General features: G+C 45.8%; 1 protein-coding gene across 1 annotated transcript in view; it reads right to left on the bottom strand.

The window, feature by feature from the left end:
* LOC110535007 (striatin) overlaps window positions 1-22,407 on the bottom strand; it is a 50,863-nt gene extending 28,456 nt beyond the window's left edge. The window contains exon 1 of the mRNA XM_036945954.1: window positions 22,019-22,407. Within this exon, the coding sequence (XP_036801849.1) occupies window positions 22,019-22,231 (213 nt within the window). The 5' untranslated portion in view covers window positions 22,232-22,407. The remainder of the gene's footprint in view (window positions 1-22,018) is intronic.
* Between the last annotated feature and the right edge of the window lie 470 nt (window positions 22,408-22,877).

Raw genomic sequence — 22,877 nt, 5'->3', positions numbered from 1 at the left:
CAGCTGCTTAAAACAGATTTAAATAAATGTGAGCTTCATTTCACATCCACCCACCATCCTCCAAGACAGTCCCACAACATCCTTCTATAGAAACATCCAGAACATCCTCCTCCAAGACAGTCCCACAACATCCTTCTATAGAAACATCCAGAACATCCTCCTCCAAGACAGTCCCACAATATCCTTCTATAGAAACATCCAGAACATCCTCCTCCAAGACAATCCCACAACATCCTTCTATAGAAACATCCAGGACATTCTCCTCCAAGACAATCCCACAACATCCTTCTATAGAAACATCCAGAACATCCTCCTCCAAGACAGTCCCACAACATCCTTCTATAGAAACATCCAGAACATCCTCCTCCAAGACAGTCCCACAACATCCTTCTATAGAAACATCCAGGACATTCTCCTCCAAGACAATCCCACAACATCCTTCTATAGAAACATCCAGGACATTCTCCTCCAAGACAATCCCACAACATCCTTCTATAGAAACATCCAGAACATCCTCCTCCAAGACAGTCCCACAACATCCTTCTATAGAAACATCCAGAACATCCTCCTCCAAGACAGTCCCACAACATCCTTCTATAGAAACATCCAGAACATTCTCCTCCAAGACAGTCCCACAACATCCTTCTATAGAAACACATCCAGAACATCCTCCTCCAAGACAGTCCCACAACATCCTTCTATAGAAACATCCAGAACATCCTCCGAACCCAGACAGGCTCTCTCAATCTGGAACATAACATGTACACACTGTAGGCCATAGAAAAACGCTCCGTCTGTTCAGTCTACAGAGACGAGAGATTAAACCACATTCATCTGAGACTAATGATTTATCTATGAAGCTGAAGAAGTCCACATTGGACAGTAGAGAGAAACACTCCATACAGTTACTAATCACAATATTACTTTTGGACGATATTATATTGATACTTGGACAACATTTTTTTAAATTTTATTCGTTTTTTTTGCTAGGTAGAGTTAAAATCGTCTGTATCTGCGCCAAAATACTGGTAAAAATGTTTTAAGGACATATTTCCATGACTAATCAATACTCATTTCCTTATGCTCGCCCTCATCTCTCCGCAATATGTTTGGAACATCAAACGGCAGTGGGGAATCGACCAAACGTATAGACCCCAGTGGGGGAATCGACCAGACGTATTGACCCCAGTGGGGGATCGACCAGACGTATTGACCCCAGTGGGGAATCGACCAGACGTATTGACCCCAGTGGGGAATCGACCAGACGTATTGACCCCAGTGGGGAATCGACCAGACGTATTGACCCCAGTGGGGAATCGACCAAACGTATTGACCCCAGTGGGGAATCGACCAGACGTATTGACCCCAGTGGGGAATCGACCAAACGTATTGACCCCAGTGGGGAATCGACCAAACGTATTGACCCCAGTGGGGAATCGACCAAACGTATTGACCCCAGTGGGGGATCGACCAAACGTATTGACCCCAGTGGGGGATCGACCAGACGTATTGACCCCAGTGGGGGATCGACCAGACGTATTGACCCCAGTGGGGGATCGACCAGACGTATTGACCCCAGTGGGGGAATCGACCAGACGTATTGACCCCAGTGGGGGAATCGACCAGACGTATTGACCCCAGTGGGGGATCGACCAGACGTATTGACCCCAGTGGGGAATCGGCCAGACGTATTGACCCCAGTGGGGAATCGACCAGACGTATTGACCCCAGTGGGGAATCGACCAGACGTATTGACCCCAGTGGGGAATCGACCAAACGTATTGACCCCAGTGGGGAATCGACCAAACGTATTGACCCCAGTGGGGAATCGACCAGACGTATTGACCCCAGTGGGGAATCGACCAAACGTATTGACCCCAGTGGGGAATCGACTAAACGTATTGACCCCAGTGGGGAATCGACCAAACGTATTGACCCCAGTGGGGAATCGACCAAACGTATTGACCCCAGTGGGGAAATCGACCAAGCGTATTGACCCCAGTGGGGAATCAACTAGACGCATTGACCCTAGTAGGGAATCAACTAGACGTATTGACCCTAGTAGGGAATCAACTATACAAAACAAAAATATAAAAACGCAACAATTTCAAAGGTTTTACTGAGTTACAGTTCATATAAGGAAATAAGTTCATTGAAATCAGTTCATTAGGCCCTAATCTATGGATTTCACACGACTGGGAATACAGACATCTGTTGGTCACAGATTCCTTAATAAAGGCAGTGGATCTGAAAACTAGTCAGTATCTGGTGTGACCACCATATCTGGTGTGACCACTCTCCTCCTCAAAGAGTTGATCCGGCTGTTGATTAGAGTTGATCAGGCTGGTGATTGTGGCCTGTGGAATGTTGTTCCACTCCTCTTCAATGGCTGTGTGAAACTGCTGGATATTGGTGGGAACTGGAACACACTGTCGTACCCGTCAATTTAGAGCATCCCAAACATTTTTATTACATTTTTCTGTTTAACAAGGCAAGTCAGTTATTAAGAACAAATTCTTATTTACAATGACGGCCTAGGAACGGTGGGTTAACTGCTTTGTTCAGGGGCAGAATGACAGATTTTTACCTTGATAGCTCCGGGATTCGATCCAGCAACCTTTCAGTTACTGACCTAACTCTCTAACCACTAGGCTACCTGTCGCCCCAACTAGGTCTGGTGAGTATGCAGCCCATGGAAGAACTGGGACATTTTCAGCTTCCAGGAATTGTGTACAGATCCGTGCGACATGGGACCGTGCATTATCATGCTGAAACATGAGGTGATGGGAGAGGATGAATGGTACGACAATGGGCCTTAGGATCTCGTCAAAGTTCTCTGGGCATTCAAATTGCCATCAATAAAACGCAAGTGTGTTCATTATGCCTGCCCGTACCATAACCCCACCGTCACCATGGGGCACTCGGTTCACAACGTTGACGTCATCAAACTGCTCGTCCACACGACGCCATACAGCTGTCTGCCATCTGCCTGGTATAGTTGAAACCAGGATTTCAACTGTACAAGCAGACTTCACCAGCCATTGAAGGTGAGCATTTGCAAATACAGAAGTCGGTTATGACGCCGAACTGCAGTCAGGACAAGACCCTGGTGAGGACGACGAGCACACTGATGAGCTTCCCCGAGACGGTTTCTGACAGTTTCATTGGCTGTCCAGTGGCTGGTCTCAGACCATCCCGCAGGTGCAGAAGCGTGGAGGTCCTGGGCTGGCGTGGTTCCACGTTGTCTGCAGTTGTGAGGCCGGTTGGACAAATTCTCTAAAATAACGTTGGAAGCGGCATATGGTAGAGCACTGAACATTAAATTCTCCGTTAACAGCTCTAGTGGACATTCCTGCAGTCAGCAGGCCAATTTCACGCTCCCTCAAAACTTGAGACATCTGTGGCATTGTGTTGTGTTACAAAACTGCACATTTTATTGTGCCAAGCACAAAGTGCACCTGTGTAAATGCTGTTTAATCAGCTTCTTGAAATGTCACACCTGTCAGGTGGATGAATTATCTTGGCAAAGAAGAAATGCTCACTAGCAGGGATATAAACAAAATGTGTGCACATCCTCTTTTCCCGTGTGTATGGAACATGTTGCACCAACACTTTACATGTTGTGTTTATATTTGTGTTTAGCATAAATGTATTGAACATTTGCCCAAGTTAAATATAATTAAGACATGAACAAAATGCATAAGTACATCTACACTTAGTGTAGCCGTTAGCGATGCTGCTAATAACAACCTTCTGGTGATGGTGAATTAAATGTTAAACTGATTACATTAATTAGTAGCCAATGCTTACCTGGCGGAAATATATCGTGAAGAAACAGGAGGAGTTATTACCAACATTACAGTCTTCACTCCGGCTAGCTGACTGTCTGACTGGCTGGGACTGGCTAGCTGGCTGGCTGGCTGACCGCTTTATCAGGTCAGAGGATAAGGTTCTCCCAGTCCGCTCCAGTCCCAGTCCGCTCCAATGGTTGCTTTAGACACTTGGGGGGGGGGGTATTAAGGGATGAAGATGGGATAGCGTAGGTAGAAGGGTAGGTAGCTTATTCTAAAATGGATGAAGTAGTTTTTCCCCCCAAAAAACTACACACAACACCCCATAATGACAACGGGTTCAAGTCTGAGCTCTGGCTGGGCCACTCAAGGACATTCAAAGACTTGTCTCGAAGCGTCGTCTTGGCTGTGTGCTTAGGGACGTTGTCCTGTTGGAAGGTGAACCTTCGCCCCAGTCTGGGGTCCTCAGCACTCTGGAACAGGTTTTCATCAATGATCTCTCTGTACTTTGCTCTGTTCATCTTTCCTTCAATCCTGACTAGTCTGAAAAAACATCCCCCAGCATGATGCTGCCACCACCATGCTTCACCGTAGGGATGGTAATGGCCAGGTGATGAGTGATGCGTGGTTTCCACCAGACGTGACGGTTGGCATTAAGGCCAAAGAGTTCGATTTTGGTTTCATCAGACCACAGAATTTTGTTTTTTTCATGGTCAGACTACTTTAGGTGACTTTTGGCCAACTCCAAGCGGGCTGTCATGTGCCTTTTACTGAGGAGTGGTTTCCGTCTGACCACTCTACCATGAAGTCCGCCTGATTGGTGGACTGCTGCAGAGATGGTTGTTCTACTGTCAGAGTGACCATCGGGTTCTTGGTCACCTCCCTGCCCAAGGCCCTTCTCCCCCGATTGTGCAGTTTGACTGGGCAGCCAGCTCTGGGAAGAGTCTTGATGGTTTCAAACTTATTCCATTTATGAATCAGAGGGGTAGAGGGATTGTTAGCTATATGGGTCCTAAGTAGGTAGAGGGGTTGTTAGCTATATGGGTCCTAAGTAGGTAGAGGGGTAGGTAGCTATATGGGTACTAAGTAGGTAGCTATATGGGTACTAAGTAGGTAGAGGGGTAGGTAGCTATATGGGTACTAAGTAGGTAGCTATATGGGTACTAAGTAGGTAAAGGGGTAGGTAGCTATATGGGTACTAAGTAGGTAGAGGGGTAGGTAGCTATATGGGTACTAAGTAGGTAGAGGGGTAGGTAGCTATATGGGTACTAAGTAGTAGACTGTGACTCACACAACACCTTATATAAGAAAACACAGACCCATACAATATAGACGTTATTTTCTATCAGACAGGATCCCAGCTAGGTTGGGTAAGGTTAGTTTCTATCAGACAGGATCCCAGCTAGGTTGAGTAACGCTAGTTTCTATCAGACACGATCTCAGCTAGGTTGGGTAAGGTTAGTTTCTATCAGACACGATCCCAGCTAGGTTGGGTAAGGTTAGTTTCTATCAGACAGGATCCCAGCTAGGTTGGGTAAGGTTAGTTTCTATCAGACAGGATCCCAGCTAGGTTGGGTAAGGTTAGTTTCTATCAGACAGGATCCCAGCTAGGTTGAGTAACGCTAGTTTCTATCAGACAGGATCCCAGCTAGGTTGCGTAACGTTAGTTTCTATCAGACACGATCCCAGCTAGGTTGGGTAACGTTAGTTTCTATCAGACACGATCCCAGCTAGGTTGAGTAACGTTAGTTTCTATCAGACAGGATCCCAGCTAGGTTGGGTAACGTTAGTTTCTATCAGACAGGATCCCAGCTAGGTTGAGTAAGGTTAGTTTCTATCAGACAGGATCCCAGCTAGGTTGGGTAAGGTTAGTTTCTATCAGACAGGATCCCAGCTAGGTTGGGTAAGGTTAGTTTCTATCAGACAGGATCCCAGCTAGGTTGAGTAAGGTTAGTTTCTATCAGACAGGATCCCAGCCAGGTTGAGTAGAGTGTTGTACATTCCAGACATGTTTTCCTCTCATCTAGTTCTGCGTCATCACAGAGGCGTCGAACACAATGAACCCATTGAGGGCCGACACACAGACAAGTGTTTTAAAAACACCCAGGCCCAGCACATCTCTCTCACTAGACCGTCTAAGTCAGATACAGGCTGAGCTCACTCCATCCACTCACTCCTACAACTACACACGTATAATTACACACAGATTCAAAACACACACACAGACTTACATCGGTCTCAACTTTCTTATGCTACGGTTGTTGACTTGTCCCCCGGTAGCGGTGAAACACAAACTAAGGCTGAAGCCTAATATTTACCATGCAAATAACCCTCTCTCTGTGAATGGTGAACACAGGGTTAGCTGTTACCTAGCCTGTCTCTGTGAATGGTGAACACAGGGTTAGCTGTTACCTAGCCTGTCTCTGTGAATGGTGAACACAGGGTTAGCTGTTACCTAGCCTGTCCCTGAATAGTGAACACAGGGTTAGCTGTTACCTAGCCCGTCTCTGTGAATAGTGAACACAGGGTTAGCTGTTACCTAGCCTGTCTCTGTGAATAGTGAACACAGGGTTAGCTGTTACCGAGCCTGTCTCTGTGAATGGTGAACACAGGGTTAGCTGTTACCTAGCCTGTCCCTGAATAGTGAACACAGGGTTAGCTGTTACCTAGCCTGTCCCTGAATAGTGAACACAGGGTTAGCTGTTACCTAGCCTGTCCCTGAATAGTGAACACAGGGTTAGCTGTTACCTAGCCTGTCCCTGAATAGTGAACACAGGGTTAGCTGTTACCTAGCCTGTCCCTGAATAGTGAACACAGGGTTAGCTGTTACCTAGCCTGTCTCTGAATAGTGAACACAGGGTTAGCTGTTACCTAGCCTGTCCCTGAATAGTGAACACAGGGTTAGCTGTTACCTAGCCTGTCCCTGAATAGTGAACACAGGGTTAGCTGTTACCTAGCCAGTCTCTGTGAATAGTGAACACAGGGTTAGCTGTTACCTAGCCTGTCTCTGAATAGTGAACACAGGGTTAGCTGTTACCGAGCCTGTCTCTGTGAATAGTGAACACAGGGTTAGCTGTTACCTAGCCTGTCTCTGAATAGTGAACACAGGGTTAGCTGTTACCTAGCCCGTCTCTGTGAATAGTGAACACAGGGTTAGCTGTTACCTAGCCTGTCTCTGAATAGTGAACACAGGGTTAGCTGTTACCTAGCCTGTCTGTCAGTTACACCACCGATGCCTCACCTGATAACGAGCCACGTACATTCCACACATTCCTATCAGTCGACAGACGAGAGCAGAAGGAAAACAGTCGTCCTTTAACCAGGACTGTACAGACTGGCTAGAACAACAGAGATAACAGGAAACACAAGCCCTGACAAGAGGTTGTTGGCTTTCTGTCAGATTAGGAAGGAACACCGCTTTCTTTCGTGCATTTATTTAGAGCCTTATTGTGTCGTAGCTACTAACACAGTGGAAAGACAACACAATGAGGACTAACTGTGATTAGGACAGCGTTCTCCCTGGCACTGATTGATGAGGTAGAGTACAGTGACACTGGCTGGTGTTGGACCAGAACCACGGAGGCACTGATTGATGAGGTACAGTGACACTGGCTGGTGTTGGACCAGAACCACGGAGGCACTGATTGATGAGGTAGAGTACAGTGACACTGGCTGGTGTTGGACCAGAACCACGGAGGCACTGATTGATGAGGTAGAGTACAGTGACACTGGCTGGTGTTGGACCAGAACCACGGAGGCACTGATTGATGAGGTAGAGTACAGTGACACTGGCTGGCATGGACCAGAACCATGGAGGCACTGATCATCATCATCATCATCATCATCAGCCCTGTAGTGGATCTGACCCAGTAGAACTTCTCTCTAGGTTACTCTTCCGCTCTCCCTAAGGGCCCGACCATGTGCTGCCTCTGCATCCCTCTGACCTCGGCAGCCATATGCCTGTTCAATCGCCAGTCTGAAGGGGGTGGGGGGGATCTTTCTGCCAGGAGAACTCATATCGGTCCACAGTCCTCGTTTGACATGAGGCGAAGGACAATGGTATTTTAAAGCGTCTGTATGCTTCCCAAACACTTAGTGTCATCATAATATATGCCCAAGTCTAAGCCCCTTCTCCTTGGTGATTGGTCAACAGTATGGAGACAACTCGTTTTCATGCACATTTTTTGGCACTTGAGAAATACTGAATCAAACAACTTAAAATGTAAAATTGTGCGACTAAGATCTCCTCTGACAAAAAAAAAGTCACAATTAATGGCATTTCTTGAGTTCTTAGACTAATTCTGACTATTTGGAGGAAGTGTATACTGGCTACGGCATCTAAAGAGGGACAAAATTTACTTTTGCCTAGTTTTTCAAGCGGAAGGTCTTTTAAAAAAAAATGTAAATTGCGATGTTACACTGAAACAGTCTATCAAATGGTGCTGAGCAATTAACAAAAATAGGGGATTCTCTCTTAAAACAACAGATGAGACGAAGTCAGTTCAATTACTTTAATTCCATTTTGTTTTTTTTTGTGAGCCCAACACTTTCTCTGGAGAGAAATCAAATCATTCACAAGAACTATGTGGAATGCTGGGCTGAAGGGAGTTGTAGTTTATTATGCAAATTGTCAACCTAGTTCAGTGCAGAAACGATAATGAACTACAATGACTATAATCCATTGTGCCTGTTCTTTCCGGCTTGGACAGAGATGGGAAAAACTTTACCTAGAGAGACAGGATTGTGTCGACGTACAGATCTGTGGAAGGGTACGGAAAATATGTCTGTAGCAATTACAGGTCCCAGATTCTCTGGTCTGATGAAACCAAGAGAACCTGACATGACAGAGCTCCAGAGTTCCTTTATGGAAATAGTTGTCCTTCTGGAAGGTTCTCCCATCTCTGCAGCACTCCACCAATCAGGCCTTTATGGTAGAGTGGCCAGAAGGAAGCCACTCCTCAATAAAAAAGACAACTCTCAGACCATGAGAAACAAGATTCTCTGGTCTGATGAAACCACGGCTGAACTCTTTGGTCTTAAAGCCAAGCGTCACATCTAGAGGAAACCTGGCACCATCCCTACGGTGAAGCATGGTGGTGGCAGAATAATGCTGTGGGGATGTTTTTCAGAGGCAGGGACTGGGAGACTAGTCAGGATCGAGGGAAAGATGAACGGAGCAAAGAGATTCTTAATGAAAACCTGCTACAGAGCGCTCAGGACATCAAGCCCTTAACCAACAGCACAGTTCAAGAAGAGTTAAGAAAATATTTACCAGGTGGACTAAAATAAATTATAATAAAGTAAAACAAGAAGTAAGAATAATGCTATATACAGGGTATTACGGTACAGAGTCAATGTGGAGGCTATATACAGGGTATTACGGTACAGAGTCAATGTGGAGGCTATATACAGGGTATTACGGTACAGAGTCAATGTGGAGGCTATATACAGGGTATTACGGTACAGAGTCAATGTGGAGGCTATATACAGGGGGTACTGGTACAGAGTCAATGTGGAGACTATATACAGGGTATTACGGTACAGAGTCAATGTGGAGGTTATATACAGGGTATTACGGTACAGAGTCAATGTGGAGGCTATATACAGGGTATTACGGTACAGAGTCAATGTGGAGGCTATATACAGGGTATTACGGTACAGAATCAATGTGGAGGCTATATACAGGGGGTACCGGTACAGAGTCAATGTGGAGGCTATATACAGGGGGTACCGGTACAGAGTCAATGTGGAGGCTATATACAGGGGGTACCGGTACAGAGTCAATGTGGAGGCTATATACAGGGGGTACCAGTACAGAGTCAATGTTGAGGCTATATACAGGGGGTACCAGTACAGAGTCAATGTGGAGGCTATATACAGGCTATTACGGTACTGAGTCAATGTGGAGGCTATATACAGGGGGTACCAGTACAGAGTCAATGTGGAGGCTATATACAGGGGGTACCAGTACAGAGTCAATGTGGAGGCTATATACAGGGTGTTACGGTACAGAGTCAATGTGGAGGCTATATACAGGGGGTACCGGTACAGTGTCAATGTGGAGGCTATATACAGAGGGTACCGGTACAGAGTCAATGTGGAGGCTATATACAGGAGGTACCGGTACAGAGTCAATGTGGAGGCTATATACAGGGGGTACCGGTACAGAGTCAATGTGGAGGCTATATATAGGAGGTACCGGTACAGAGTCAATGTAGAGGCTATATACAGGGGGTACCGGTACAGAGTCAATGTGGAGGCTATATACAGGGTGTTACGGTACAGAGTCAGTGTGCGGGGTACAGGCTAGTTGAGGTAATCTGTACATAGGGGTAAAGTGACTATGCATAGATAATAAAGGTGGGGGGGGGGGGGGGGGGGGTGGTCAATGTAAATTGTCCGATGGCGATTTTATTAATTGTTCAGCAGTCTTATGGCTTGAGGGTAGAAGCTGTTGAGGAGCCTCTTGGCGCTCCGGTACCACTTGCCGTGCGGAAGCAGAGAAAATAGTCTATAACTTGGGTGACTGGAGCCCTAACAATTTTATGGTCCTTCCTCTGACACCGCCTGGTGTAGTTCATGGATGGCAGGAAGCTTGAGCCCAGAGATACACTGGGCCGTACACACTACCTTCTGTCGCACCTTACAGATGGAGGCCGAGCAGTTGCCATACCAGGCGGTGACGCAACAGGTCAGGATGCTCTCGATGGTGCAGCTGTAGAACCTTTTGTGGATCTGAGGACCAATGACAAATATTTTCAGTCTCCTGAGGGGGAAAAGGTTTTGTCGTGCCCTCTTCACGACTGTCTTGGTGTGTTTGGACCATGATAGTTCGTTGGTGATTTGGACACAAAGGAACTGGAAACTCTCGACCCGCTCCACTAAAGCCCCGTCGATATTAATGGGGGCTTGTTCGGCCCACCTTTTCCTGTAGTCCACGATCAGCTCCTTTGTCTTGGTCACATTGAGGGAGAGGTTGTTGTCCTGGCACCACACTGACAGTTCTCGGACCTCCTCCCTATAGGCTGTCTCGTCGGTGTCTGTGATCAGGCCTCGGGACGGGGGTGGCTTTGTCATTATGGGGTATTGTTTTTACATTGAGGGGGAAAAATTCTAAAATGGATTAGAAGTTAAGGCTGTAACGTAACAAAATGTGGAAAAAGTCAAGGGGTCTGAATACTTTCTGAATGCACTGTACCTCATGAGAGAACGTACACAACACAACGAGAGGGAGACAGTTCACATATCCACTTGGAAGAACAAGTACAATGATTTAGTCAGTCAGCTCTGCAGCATACTTAGGCAGACTAGCTAAATAGGATGGCTACAGACAGTACAGTATGGGGAGGTTAATGTTGGTTGTCTGCCTGCCACGGCCTGCCTGCCACGGCCTGCCTGCCTGCCTGCCACGGCCTGCCTGCCTGCCTGCCACGGCCTGCCTGCCTGCCACGGCCTGCCTGCCACGGCCTGCCTGTCACGGCCTGCCTGCCTGCCACGGCCTGCCTGCCTGCCACGGCCTGCCTGTCTGCCACGGCCTGCCTGTCTGCCACGGCCTGCCTGTCTGCCACGGCCTGCCTGTCTGCCACGGCCTGCCTGTCTGCCACGGCCTGCCTGTCTGCCACGGCCTGCCTGCCTGCCACGGCCTGCCTGCCTGCCACGGCCTGCCTGCCTGCCACGGCCTGCCTGCCTGCCACGGCCTGCCTGCCTGCCACGGCCTGCCTGCCTGCCACGGCCTGCCTGCCTGTTACAGCCTGCCTGTCTGCCTGTTACAGCCTGCCTGTCTGCCTGTTACAGCCTGTCTGCCTGCCACGGCCTGCCTGTTACAGCCTGCCTGTCTGCCTGTTACAGCCTGTCTGCCTGCCACGGCCTGCCTGTTACAGCCTGCCTGTCTGCCTGTTACAGCCTGTCTGCCTGCCACGGCCTGCCTGTTACAGCCTGCCTGTCTGCCTGTTACAGCCTGTCTGCCTGCCACGGCCTGCCTGTTACAGCCTGCCTGTCTGCCTGTTACAGCCTGTCTGCCTGCCACGGCCTGCCTGTTACAGCCTGCCTGTCTGCCTGTTACAGCCTGTCTGCCTGCCACGGCCTGCCTGTTACAGCCTGTCTGCCTGCCACGGCCTGCCTGTTACAGCCTGCCTTTCTGCCTGTTACAGCCTGTCTGTCTGCCTGTTACAGCCTGCCTGTCTGCCTGTTACAGCCTGCCTGTCTGCCTGTTACAGCCTGAGTAGAGATAATGAAGTCATCTAATAAAAACTGTAATACAATTGAAGCTTCATTATTGTTGGTTAAAAAATAAAATAAAATTAATGTAATTATTTCATAATGCATTTAATGTGTACAAATATATATATATTGAAACCGACATCGGTCATTATTTTTAAAAATGATCTAACCGAAACTGAAAAGATGTCAAAAAGCACTGATTGCTCAGCACAACTACCGTCCCGGAGACACGTCTCCTACCGACCGGGTCCGTCCCGGAGACACGTCTCCTACCGACCGGGTCCGTCCCGGAGACACGTCTCCTACCGACCGGGTCCGTCCCGGAGACACGTCTCCTACCGACCGGGTCCGTCCCGGAGACACGTCTCCTACCGACCGGGTCCGTCCCGGAGACACGTCTCCTACCGACCGGGTCCGTCCCGGAGACACGTCTCCTACCGACCGGGTCCGTCCCGGAGACACGTCTACTAAATGACTGGGTCTGTCCTGAAGTGCACTAAAAGCTGATATGGGGCGTTGGTAGAAGACAGTACAAACATCTGAATGACAGGAAGGAAGTGAGTCATTACAGTAGTAAAGTGCAAATCAACTCAGGGGCACGTGTAACCCAATCGGTCTCTCTTCGGGTGGAGCCTCCTCCACTGACAGAGACACAAACAGAAAACAAGGCCTGTAAGCACCCACAACTCTCGTCTTCTCCAACAGGCGCTCCGAGACTTTAAAAAAGGCTTCCCCTGAGACAGACGGGTGGGAGTCGCTACAGCCCACTGTGGATTCCTTAAGTCTCCCTGGGGTCAATGACATGCTAGTCATTTAGCAGACGCTCTTATCTAGAGACACTAGTGCAAAGATAGGTGGTTGTCCCACCTAGCTATCATAATATTTCAGTTATCAGATATAAAATGATACATTTGAGAAAATGTGAGGGTGAACTTCAGGATTACAAAAAAAATGTTCCTGTCACCTTTCCAACAGGTTGTTAGGAACACAAGCATTTCACTACACCCGCAATAACATCTGTTAAATATGGACCAATAACATCTGTTAAATATGGACCAATAACATCTGCTAAATATGGACCAATAACATCTGCTAAATATGGACCAATAACATCTGCTAAATATGGACCAATAACATCTGTTAAATATGGACCAATAACATCTGTTAAATATGGACCAATAACATCTGATAAATATGGACCAATAACATCTGATAAATATGGACCAATAACATCTGTTAAATATGTGTATGTGACCAATAACATCTGTTAAATATGTGTATGGACCAATAACATCTGATAAATATGTGTATGGACCAATAACATCTGTTAAATATGGACCAATAACATCTGTTAAATATGGACCAATAACATCTGTTAAATATGGACCAATAACATCTGTTAAATATGGACCAATAACATCTGTTAAATATGGACCAATAACATCTGTTAAATATGGACCAATAACATCTGTTAAATATGGACCAATAACATCTGTTAAATATGGACCAATAACATCTGTTAAATATGGACCAATAACATCTGTTAAATATGGACCAATAACATCTGTTAAATATGTGTATGTGACCAATAACATCTGTTAAATAAGGACCAATAACATCTGTTAAATATGGACCAATAACATCTGTTAAATATGGACCAATAACATCTGTTAAATATGGACCAATAACGTCTGTTAAATATGGACCAATAACATCTGTTAAATATGGACCAATAACATCTGTTAAATATGGACCAATAACATCTGTTAAATATGGACCAATAACATCTGTTAAATATGTGTATGTGACCAATAACATCTGTTAAATATGGACCAATAACATCTGATAAATATGTGTATGGACCAATAACATCTCTTAAATATGAGTATGGACCAATAACATCTGTTAAATATGGACCAATAACATCTGTTAAATATGTGTATGGACCAATAACATCTGATAAATATGTGTATGGACCAATAACATCTGATAAATATGTGTATGGACCAATAACATCTGATAAATATGGACCAATAACATCTGTTAAATATGTGTATGGACCAATAACATCTGTTAAATATGGACCAATAACATCTGTTAAATATGTGTATGGACCAATAACATCTGTTAAATATGGACCAATAACATCTGATAAATATGTGTATGGACCAATAACATCTGTTAAATATGGACCAATAACATCTGATAAATATGGACCAATAACATCTGATAAATATGTGTATGGACCAATAATATCTGATAAATATGTGTATGGACCAATAACATCTGTTAAATATGGACCAATAACATCTGTTAAATATGTGTATGGACCAATAACATCTGATAAATATGTGTATGGACCAATAACATCTGCTAAATATGTGTATGGACCAATAACATCTGTTAAATATGGACCAATAACATCTGCTAAATATGTGTATGGACCAATAACATCTGCTAAATATGTGTATGGACCAATAACATCTGCTAAATATGGACCAATAACATCTGTTAAATATGTGTATGGACCAATAACATCTGATAAATATGTGTATGGACCAATAACATCTGCTAAATATGTGTATGGACCAATAACATCTGCTAAATATGGACCAATAACATCTGTTAAATATGTGTATGGACCAATAACATCTGTTAAATATGTGTATGTGACCCAAAAAATCATTTGATAACTTGTAGAAAGAGTTCGCAAATAGAGCTCCACCCGATGAAGCCAGCATCACATAGAGCTCCACCCGATGAAGCCAGCATCATAGAGTTCCACCCGATGAAGCCAGCATCATAGAGTTCCACCCGATGAAGCCAGCATCATAGAGTTCCACAAGATGAAGCCAGCATCACATAGAGCTCCCCCCCCGATGAAGCCAGCATCACAGAGTTCCACCCGATGAAGCCAGCATCAAATAGAGCTTCAACCCAGAATTGAACCGTTGATAATTGAGTCAGCTAGTAAATACTGTGTGAGCCAGCCAACCTCACAAACACACTAACAATATTACCAACTTCCGGCTCTTGCAGCACGAGAGGAAACCATTCGTGTAACAGAACATAGTATGGGGTTGCATTTCCAATACACAGAGAGAGAGAGAGAAGAGAGGAGAGAGAAGAGAGAGCAAGAGAGAGAGAAAGAGAAAGAGAGAGAGAAGAGAGAAGAAAGAGAGAAGAGAGAAAGCAAAGAGAGAGCAAAGATCTGAAAAGGACAGAATGAGAGACAACTTGCAATGTGTACACACAATGCTTGGCCTATTAACAAACGTAGAATTTGGGGTAACACTTTCCAATTTCTACACTGCAAATGGAGAAACACAGAGCAGTAGTGGTAGCAGCATACTAGCCAACATGTTGTGGTTGGTTGCACAGCAGCGTGGTACGGAAAAAAAGGACCACAGAAACAAGAATTATGGTTCCGCTTTAGAATAATGAGTTCTCTTCTGGACCAGAACGGATAACATGGCCCTCAACAACAACAACAACAACAACAGGAAGCACAAAGCTCAACATAAAGACCAGGGGCCTCATTTATCAACGTTGTGTAGAAACTACTCTAAAATACTACTTACGAAACAGAATTTAGAATGTTCGGACGAATAGATAACGTCTGATTTATCAAACAATCCTACGAGCGTTATACACACACACACACAGGTAGGAGATAACCATCGGTAAATAGTAATTGCTCTCAGAGTCAGTGCTCGTGCAAGACCTTGGCTATTTGCATTTATAAACGTCACTAAATAACCATATATGGTCAAATTCATCCTTTTAAAAGCCTGTGGGAAATATACAATGAAATGCAACAGCCGTGAAGAGAGACCGAAACAGAGGTGCTAATCCATCCTCACCACTAATCCATCCATCCTCACCACTAATCCATCCATCCATCCTCACCACTAATCCATCCTCACCACTAATCCATCCATCCTCACCACTAATCCATCCTCCCTCACCACTAATCCATCCTCACCACTAATCCATCCTCACCACTAATCCATCCATCCTCACCACTAATCCATCCATCCTCACCACTAATCCATCCTCACCACTAATCCATCCTCACCACTAATCCATCCTCACCACTAATCCATCCATCCTCACCACTAATCCATCCATCCTCACCACTAATCCATCCTCACCACTAATCCATCCATCCTCACCACTAATCCATCCTCACCACTAATCCATCCATCCTCACCACTAATCCATCCATCCTCACCACTAATCCATCCTCACCACTAATCCATCCTCACCACTAATCCATCCTCACCACTAATCCATCCATCCTCACCACTAATCCATCCATCCTCACCACTAATCCATCCATCCTCACCACTAATCCATCCATCCTCACCACTAATCCATCCTCACCACTAATCCATCCTCACCACTAATCCATCCATCCTCACCACTAATCCATCCTCACCACTAATCCATCCATCCTCACCACTAATCCATCCATCCTCACCACTAATCCATCCATCCTCACCACTAATCCATCCATCCTCACCACTAATCCATCCATCCTCACCACTAATCCATCCATCCTCACCACTAATCCATCCTCACCACTAATCCATCCATCCTCACCACTAATCCATCCTCACCACTAATCCATCCTCACCACTAATCCATCCATCCTCACCACTAATCCATCCATCCTCACCACTAATCCATCCTCACCACTAATCCATCCTCACCACTAATCCATCCTCACCACTAATCCATCCATCCTCACCACTAATCCATCCATCCTCACCACTAATCCATCCATCCTCACCACTAATCCATCCATCCTCACCACTAATCCATCCTCACCACTAATCCATCCATCCTCACCACTAATCCATCCTCCCTCACCACTAATCCATCCTCACCACTAATCCATCCTCACCACTAATCCATCCATCCTCACCACTAATCCATCCTCACCACTAATCCATCCATCCTCACCACTAATCCATCCTCACCACTAATCCATCCATCCTCACCACTAATCCATCCTCCCTCACCACTAATCCATCCTCCCTCACCACTAATCCATCCTCACCACTAATCCATCCTCACCACTAATCCATCCTCACCACTAATCCATCCTCATCACTAATCCATCCTCACCACTAATCCATCCATCCTCACCACTAATCCATCCATCCTCACCACTAATCCATCCTCACCACTAATCCATCCTCACCACTAATCCATCCTCACCACTAATCCATCCTCATCACTAATCCATCCTCACCACTAATCCATCCATCCTCACCACTAATCCATCCATCCTCACCACTAATCCATCCTCCCTCACCACTAATCCATCCTCCCTCACCACTAATCCATCCTCCCTCACCACTAATCCATCCTCCCTCACCACTAATCCATCCTCCCTCACCACTAATCCATCCTCACCACTAATCCATCCTCACCAATAATCCATCCTCATCACTAATCCATCCTCACCACTAATCCATCCTCCCTCACCACTAATCCATCCTCCCTCACCACTAATCCATCCTCCCTCACCACTAATCCATCCATCCTCACCACTAATCCATCCTCACCACTAATCCATCCATCCTCACCACTAATCCATCCATCCTCACCACTAATCCATCCTCACCACTAATCCATCCATCCTCACCACTAATCCATCCATCCTCACCACTAATCCATCCATCCTCACCACTAATCCATCCATCCTCACCACTAATCCATCCTCCCTCACCACTAATCCATCCTCCCTCACCACTAATCCATCCTCACCACTAATCCATCCTCACCACTAATCCATCCATCCTCACCACTAATCCATCCATCCTCACCACTAATCCATCCATCCTCACCACTAATCCATCCATCCTCACCACTAATCCATCCTCCCTCACCACTAATCCATCCTCCCTCACCACTAATCCATCCTCCCTCACCACTAATCCATCCTCCCTCACCACTAATCCATCCTCACCACTAATCCATCCATCCTCACCACTAATCCATCCTCCCTCACCACTAATCCATCCTCACCACTAATCCATCCATCCTCACCACTAATCCATCCTCCCTCACCACTAATCCATCCATCCTCACCACTAATCCATCCTCCCTCACCACTAATCCATCCTCCCTCACCACTAATCCATCCTCACCACTAATCCATCCTCACCACTAATCCATCCATCCTCACCACTAATCCATCCATCCTCACCACTAATCAATCCATCCTCACCACTAATCCATCCATCCTCACCACTAATCCATCCTCCCTCACCACTAATCCATCCTCCCTCACCACTAATCCATCCTCCCTCACCACTAATCCATCCTCCCTCACCACTAATCCATCCTCCCTCACCACTAATCCATCCTCACCACTAATACATCCTCCCTCACCACTAATCCATCCTCACCACTAATCCATCCTCACCAATAATCCATCCTCACCAATAATCCATCCTCATCACTAATCCATCCTCACCACTAATCCATCCTCACCACTAATCCATCCATCCTCACCACTAATCCATCCATCCTCACCACTAATCCACTAAAGCCATCCATCCTCACCACTAAAGCCATCCATCCTCACCACTAATCCATCCATCCATCCTCACCAATAATCCATCCTCACCACTAAGCCATCCATCCATCCATCCTCACCACTAAAGCCATCCATCCATCCTCACCACTAAGCCATCCATCCATCCATCCTCACCACTAAAGCCATCCATCCATCCTCACCACTAAGCCATCCATCCATCCATCCTCACCACTAAAGCCATCCATCCATCCTCACCACTAAAGCCATCCATCCATCCTCACCACTAAGCCATCCATCCATCCATCCTCACCACTAAAGCCATCCATCCATCCTCACCACTAAAGCCATCCATCCATCCATCCTCACCACTAATCCATCCATCCATCCTCACCACTAATCCATCCATCCTCACCACTAATCCATCCATCCATCCATCCTCACCACTAATCCATCCATCCATCCATCCTCACCACTAATCCACCCATCCATCCATCCTCACCACTAAGCCACCCATCCATCCATCCTCACCACTAAGCCATCCATCCTCACCACTAATCCATCCATCCATCCATCCTCACCACTAATCCATCCATCCATCCATCCTCACCACTAATCCATCCATCCATCCATCCTCACCACTAATCCATCCATCCTCACCACTAATCCATCCATCCATCCATCCTCACCACTAAGCCCTCCATCCATCCTCACCACTAAGCCATCCATCCTCACCACTAATCCATCCATCCATCCTCACCACTAAAGCCATCCATCCACCCTCACCACTAAAGCCATCCATCCTCACCAATAATCCCACACCGGGCCCGTAGCCCACACCGTAGCCTACACCCTACACCGTAGCCTACACCGGGCCCGTAGCCTACACCGGGCCCGTAGCCTACACCGGGCCCGTAGCCTACACCGGGCCTGTAGCCTACACCGGGCCTGTAGCATACACCGGGCCTGTAGCCTACACCGGGCCTGTAGCCTACACCGGGCCTGTAGCATACACCGGGCCTGTAGCATACACCGGGCCTGTAGCCTACACCGGGCCTGTAGCCTACACCGGGCCTGTAGCCTACACCGGGCCTGTAGCCTACACCGGGCCTGTAGCCTACACCGGGCCTGTAGCCTACACAGTAGCCTACACATAAATTGGCTTTTAGTCTAGGCCTCCGCAATGGATTAGTTCACTGAGATGGGCGCAATTTGTTACTGCTCTACTAAAAACAATCTGGGTCGACCAACAGCCTAACAACCAAAGAATCGACTAATTGGGGTCAGTCCTAGTATATATTGTTTATTTAGCCTAGCTTAGTCACACGGTAGAAAGATATTTAGCCTAGTCACACGGTAGAAAGATATTTAGCCTAGTCACACGGTAGAAAGATATTTAGCCTAGGCAGGTCATTTTTTTTGCTGCTTACTTAAAGCGTTTAGCTGGAATAAAGTAATCACCTATGTCTACAGCTCCCATGCTTTTCTGTTTATGACAAAAAAAATTAAAAACTCAAAGCAAACTCTTTGATCCTTGAAAACCTTGCTGGAAATAAAAAAATATTGTGTGCCATTACTTGGAAAATAAATGTGAGTGTGGATGACATCATAAAGACGTCTGATTCCAACATTAGGGCTGTTTTCCTAAAGAAGTGAAATACCCTTTGTTTTTGGTTTCCTCTTGCCCCGATCTTAACAAGTATGGCGATAGTGGTATCGTCCCGGCCGTACCTTCCACTACCTAATGACAACACTCAGATAAACCAAAGATTTTCTTATGGAGTCGTAACCTAACCACTCAAATGGTTTACCCCATGTGAGATTTACACCAGGACACATCTGGAAGAGAGGCAGAGCGATGCAGTAGAGAGTCAGGGGAGATATCATTCAAGATTCAGTCATGAAAGACATGAAGGCCTACACTGCCCCCAAAAGCCTGTCCCCAAAACACAGACTCACGACTACACAGGTGGAGATACCTAACTCCTGCTGCAAAACACCTAGGTTTAATGCAGACTGTAGCTGGGGATTTCATTTGTCAGATAATTGACTGAATCAGAGTGGAAGATAGACAGGAACTGATATATTGTGTACACGGGAACATTAGTTAAGAGGCCAAATGCTTGGTCCGAACGTGAACACATATCGCATGCGAAACGGTTTTTGGAAACTTAAGGAAAGTATCTTTCACATCAGCAAGAAATTATTTTCTAAAAACATAAAAAAGGTTAAATTACTACACACCTTTAGTGTTAAGAGTTCCGGTAGGGCCATGAATCCGTGTTAGAGCTCCTATTAACGGAAGACAAAAAAAACAACCGCCTGTGCTAATTATCTATCTTACATGCCCAGAACACCTGTGTGTAACAGAAGGCCGACAGAAATGTGCTGTTACTGAAAAATATAGTATCCCCGTGCTAGTGTCGCCACTCGCCATATCACCGGCCCCCTGGTACACAAGAGAGTGCCATCTGAGCTTCCCTTGAACAGCACCAGGCCATATGAGCTTTCCTTGAACAGCACCAGGCCATCTGAGCTTTCCTTGAACAGCACCAGGCCGTCTGAGCTTCCCTTGAACAGCACCAGGCCATCTGAGCTTCCCTTGAACAGCACCGGGCCATCTGAGCTTTCCTTGAAGTACACAGGTGCCATCTGAACTCAAAATGTCAGGAAGAAGGAAAACCCATGCAGGAAAAATTTGGGTTCCGTACACATTCGTCTATCCTTAAAAACCGTCTTCAGATGGACAATGCACACTATACTGGGGCGTTTTTTTATATATTTTTTTTTACAAGCATTTCACTACACCCGCAATAACATCTGCTAAATATGTATGTGACCAATACAATTTCATTGTGTTCGGGAGATGGCATCTATACTTTCACAGGATGTAATTGCACACAAATACGATTGTTTAAATTGCATTTTACCTAAAAAAAAATTTTTTTAAAGTAGCAGAGAACAGATTGACTAGTCAACCAGTTAGTTACATTATTAGCTGGCTAACTGGTTAGCCACCCTTTTGGGGAATTTCAGCTAGTTTATTCAATAGCTAGTTAGCAAACAAACGTCCCATTTTTGGCGCTACATAGGTTAGTTAACATTTTTAGTTAACTAGTTTATTTGAACAAAACGCCTAGTTAGCTAGCGTGTAAAACTAAACATCGCCCAGAACAAGCTAAATACATAGCGCTAGGCTAGTTAGCGTCTTGTTTGACAATAAAAGAGTGGCTAACCTGGCGGGGTAGCTAACTAGTTAGCATATGCTAACCGACCAGGGTGCGCTGCAGTGTTAACTAGTTGCAAGATAACTAATACTAATCACAACAATCACATTGGTGCCACAAAAAAAAACACAAAAAAACACGACTAGTGTGTTACAAAATCAGCTAGCAGTATAATTTATTTTTTATTTTTTAAATCCTCTGAAAGTGAATTAAATATTAAGTTAATTCACCTGCAATTCGGCCCGATCTACCTCCCATTGAGCCCGGTCCACCTCGAAACGAGCCCATTCGTGTTGCAGGAAGTGTAGGATCCCCGGGATGCTGTACGGAGACCTGTCCGCTTCCCCTGCATCCCCCTCCGGTAGCAGTACCTTCCCCACACCGGCTAAAATTGAGTTATTGTTGTTGTTGAAGAAAACACCGGGCCCTGCCTGTTCGTCCATGGCCGGGCTCGGTTCGGGTCAATAACAGATATCTCCTCGTTGTTGTTGTGTCCTTGCTCCTTCGTGAGGTCTAGATATAGTTTAGCTACGGTAAGTGAGCGGAAGAGCAGAAACAAACCACGGGTATACCGACAGTCTTCTGGAGGAACTGGGCGCTCACTTTCTGACAGCTTTACCGTCATCGACCCGACGTCAGAGAACGTGATCACTCCCACACCATATAAGGATGTGGAGGTGGTCCGAGAAAACACAAGCAGGATCCATATCAATCATGTCAAATCAAATGTTATTTGTCACATATATATATAATATATATGCTCACCGGATGTCATTGCAGGTGTAGCGAAATGGTTGTGTTTCTAGTTTCTAACAGTGTAGTAATATCTTAACAATTCACAACAATACACACAACCTAAAAGTGAAATCATGGAATTAACGAATACATAAATATTAGGATGAGCAATGTCGGCATTGCTCATCTATATATATATATATGAGATGAGTAAAGTAAAAATATGTAAACATTATTAAAGTGGCTAGTGATTTCAAGTCTATGTATATGGGGCAGCAACCTCTTAAGGTGCAGGGTAACGTAACCGGGTGGAACCGGCTCGTGATGTCTGTTTAACAGCCTGATGGCCTTCAG

Source organism: Oncorhynchus mykiss, chromosome 16, assembly GCF_013265735.2.
Source record: "Oncorhynchus mykiss isolate Arlee chromosome 16, USDA_OmykA_1.1, whole genome shotgun sequence".
In the NCBI taxonomy this organism is placed as follows: Eukaryota; Metazoa; Chordata; class Actinopteri; order Salmoniformes; family Salmonidae; genus Oncorhynchus; species Oncorhynchus mykiss.
Note: the sequence above shows the minus strand (reverse complement) of the source record. Positions and strands in the feature narration are given on the sequence as shown.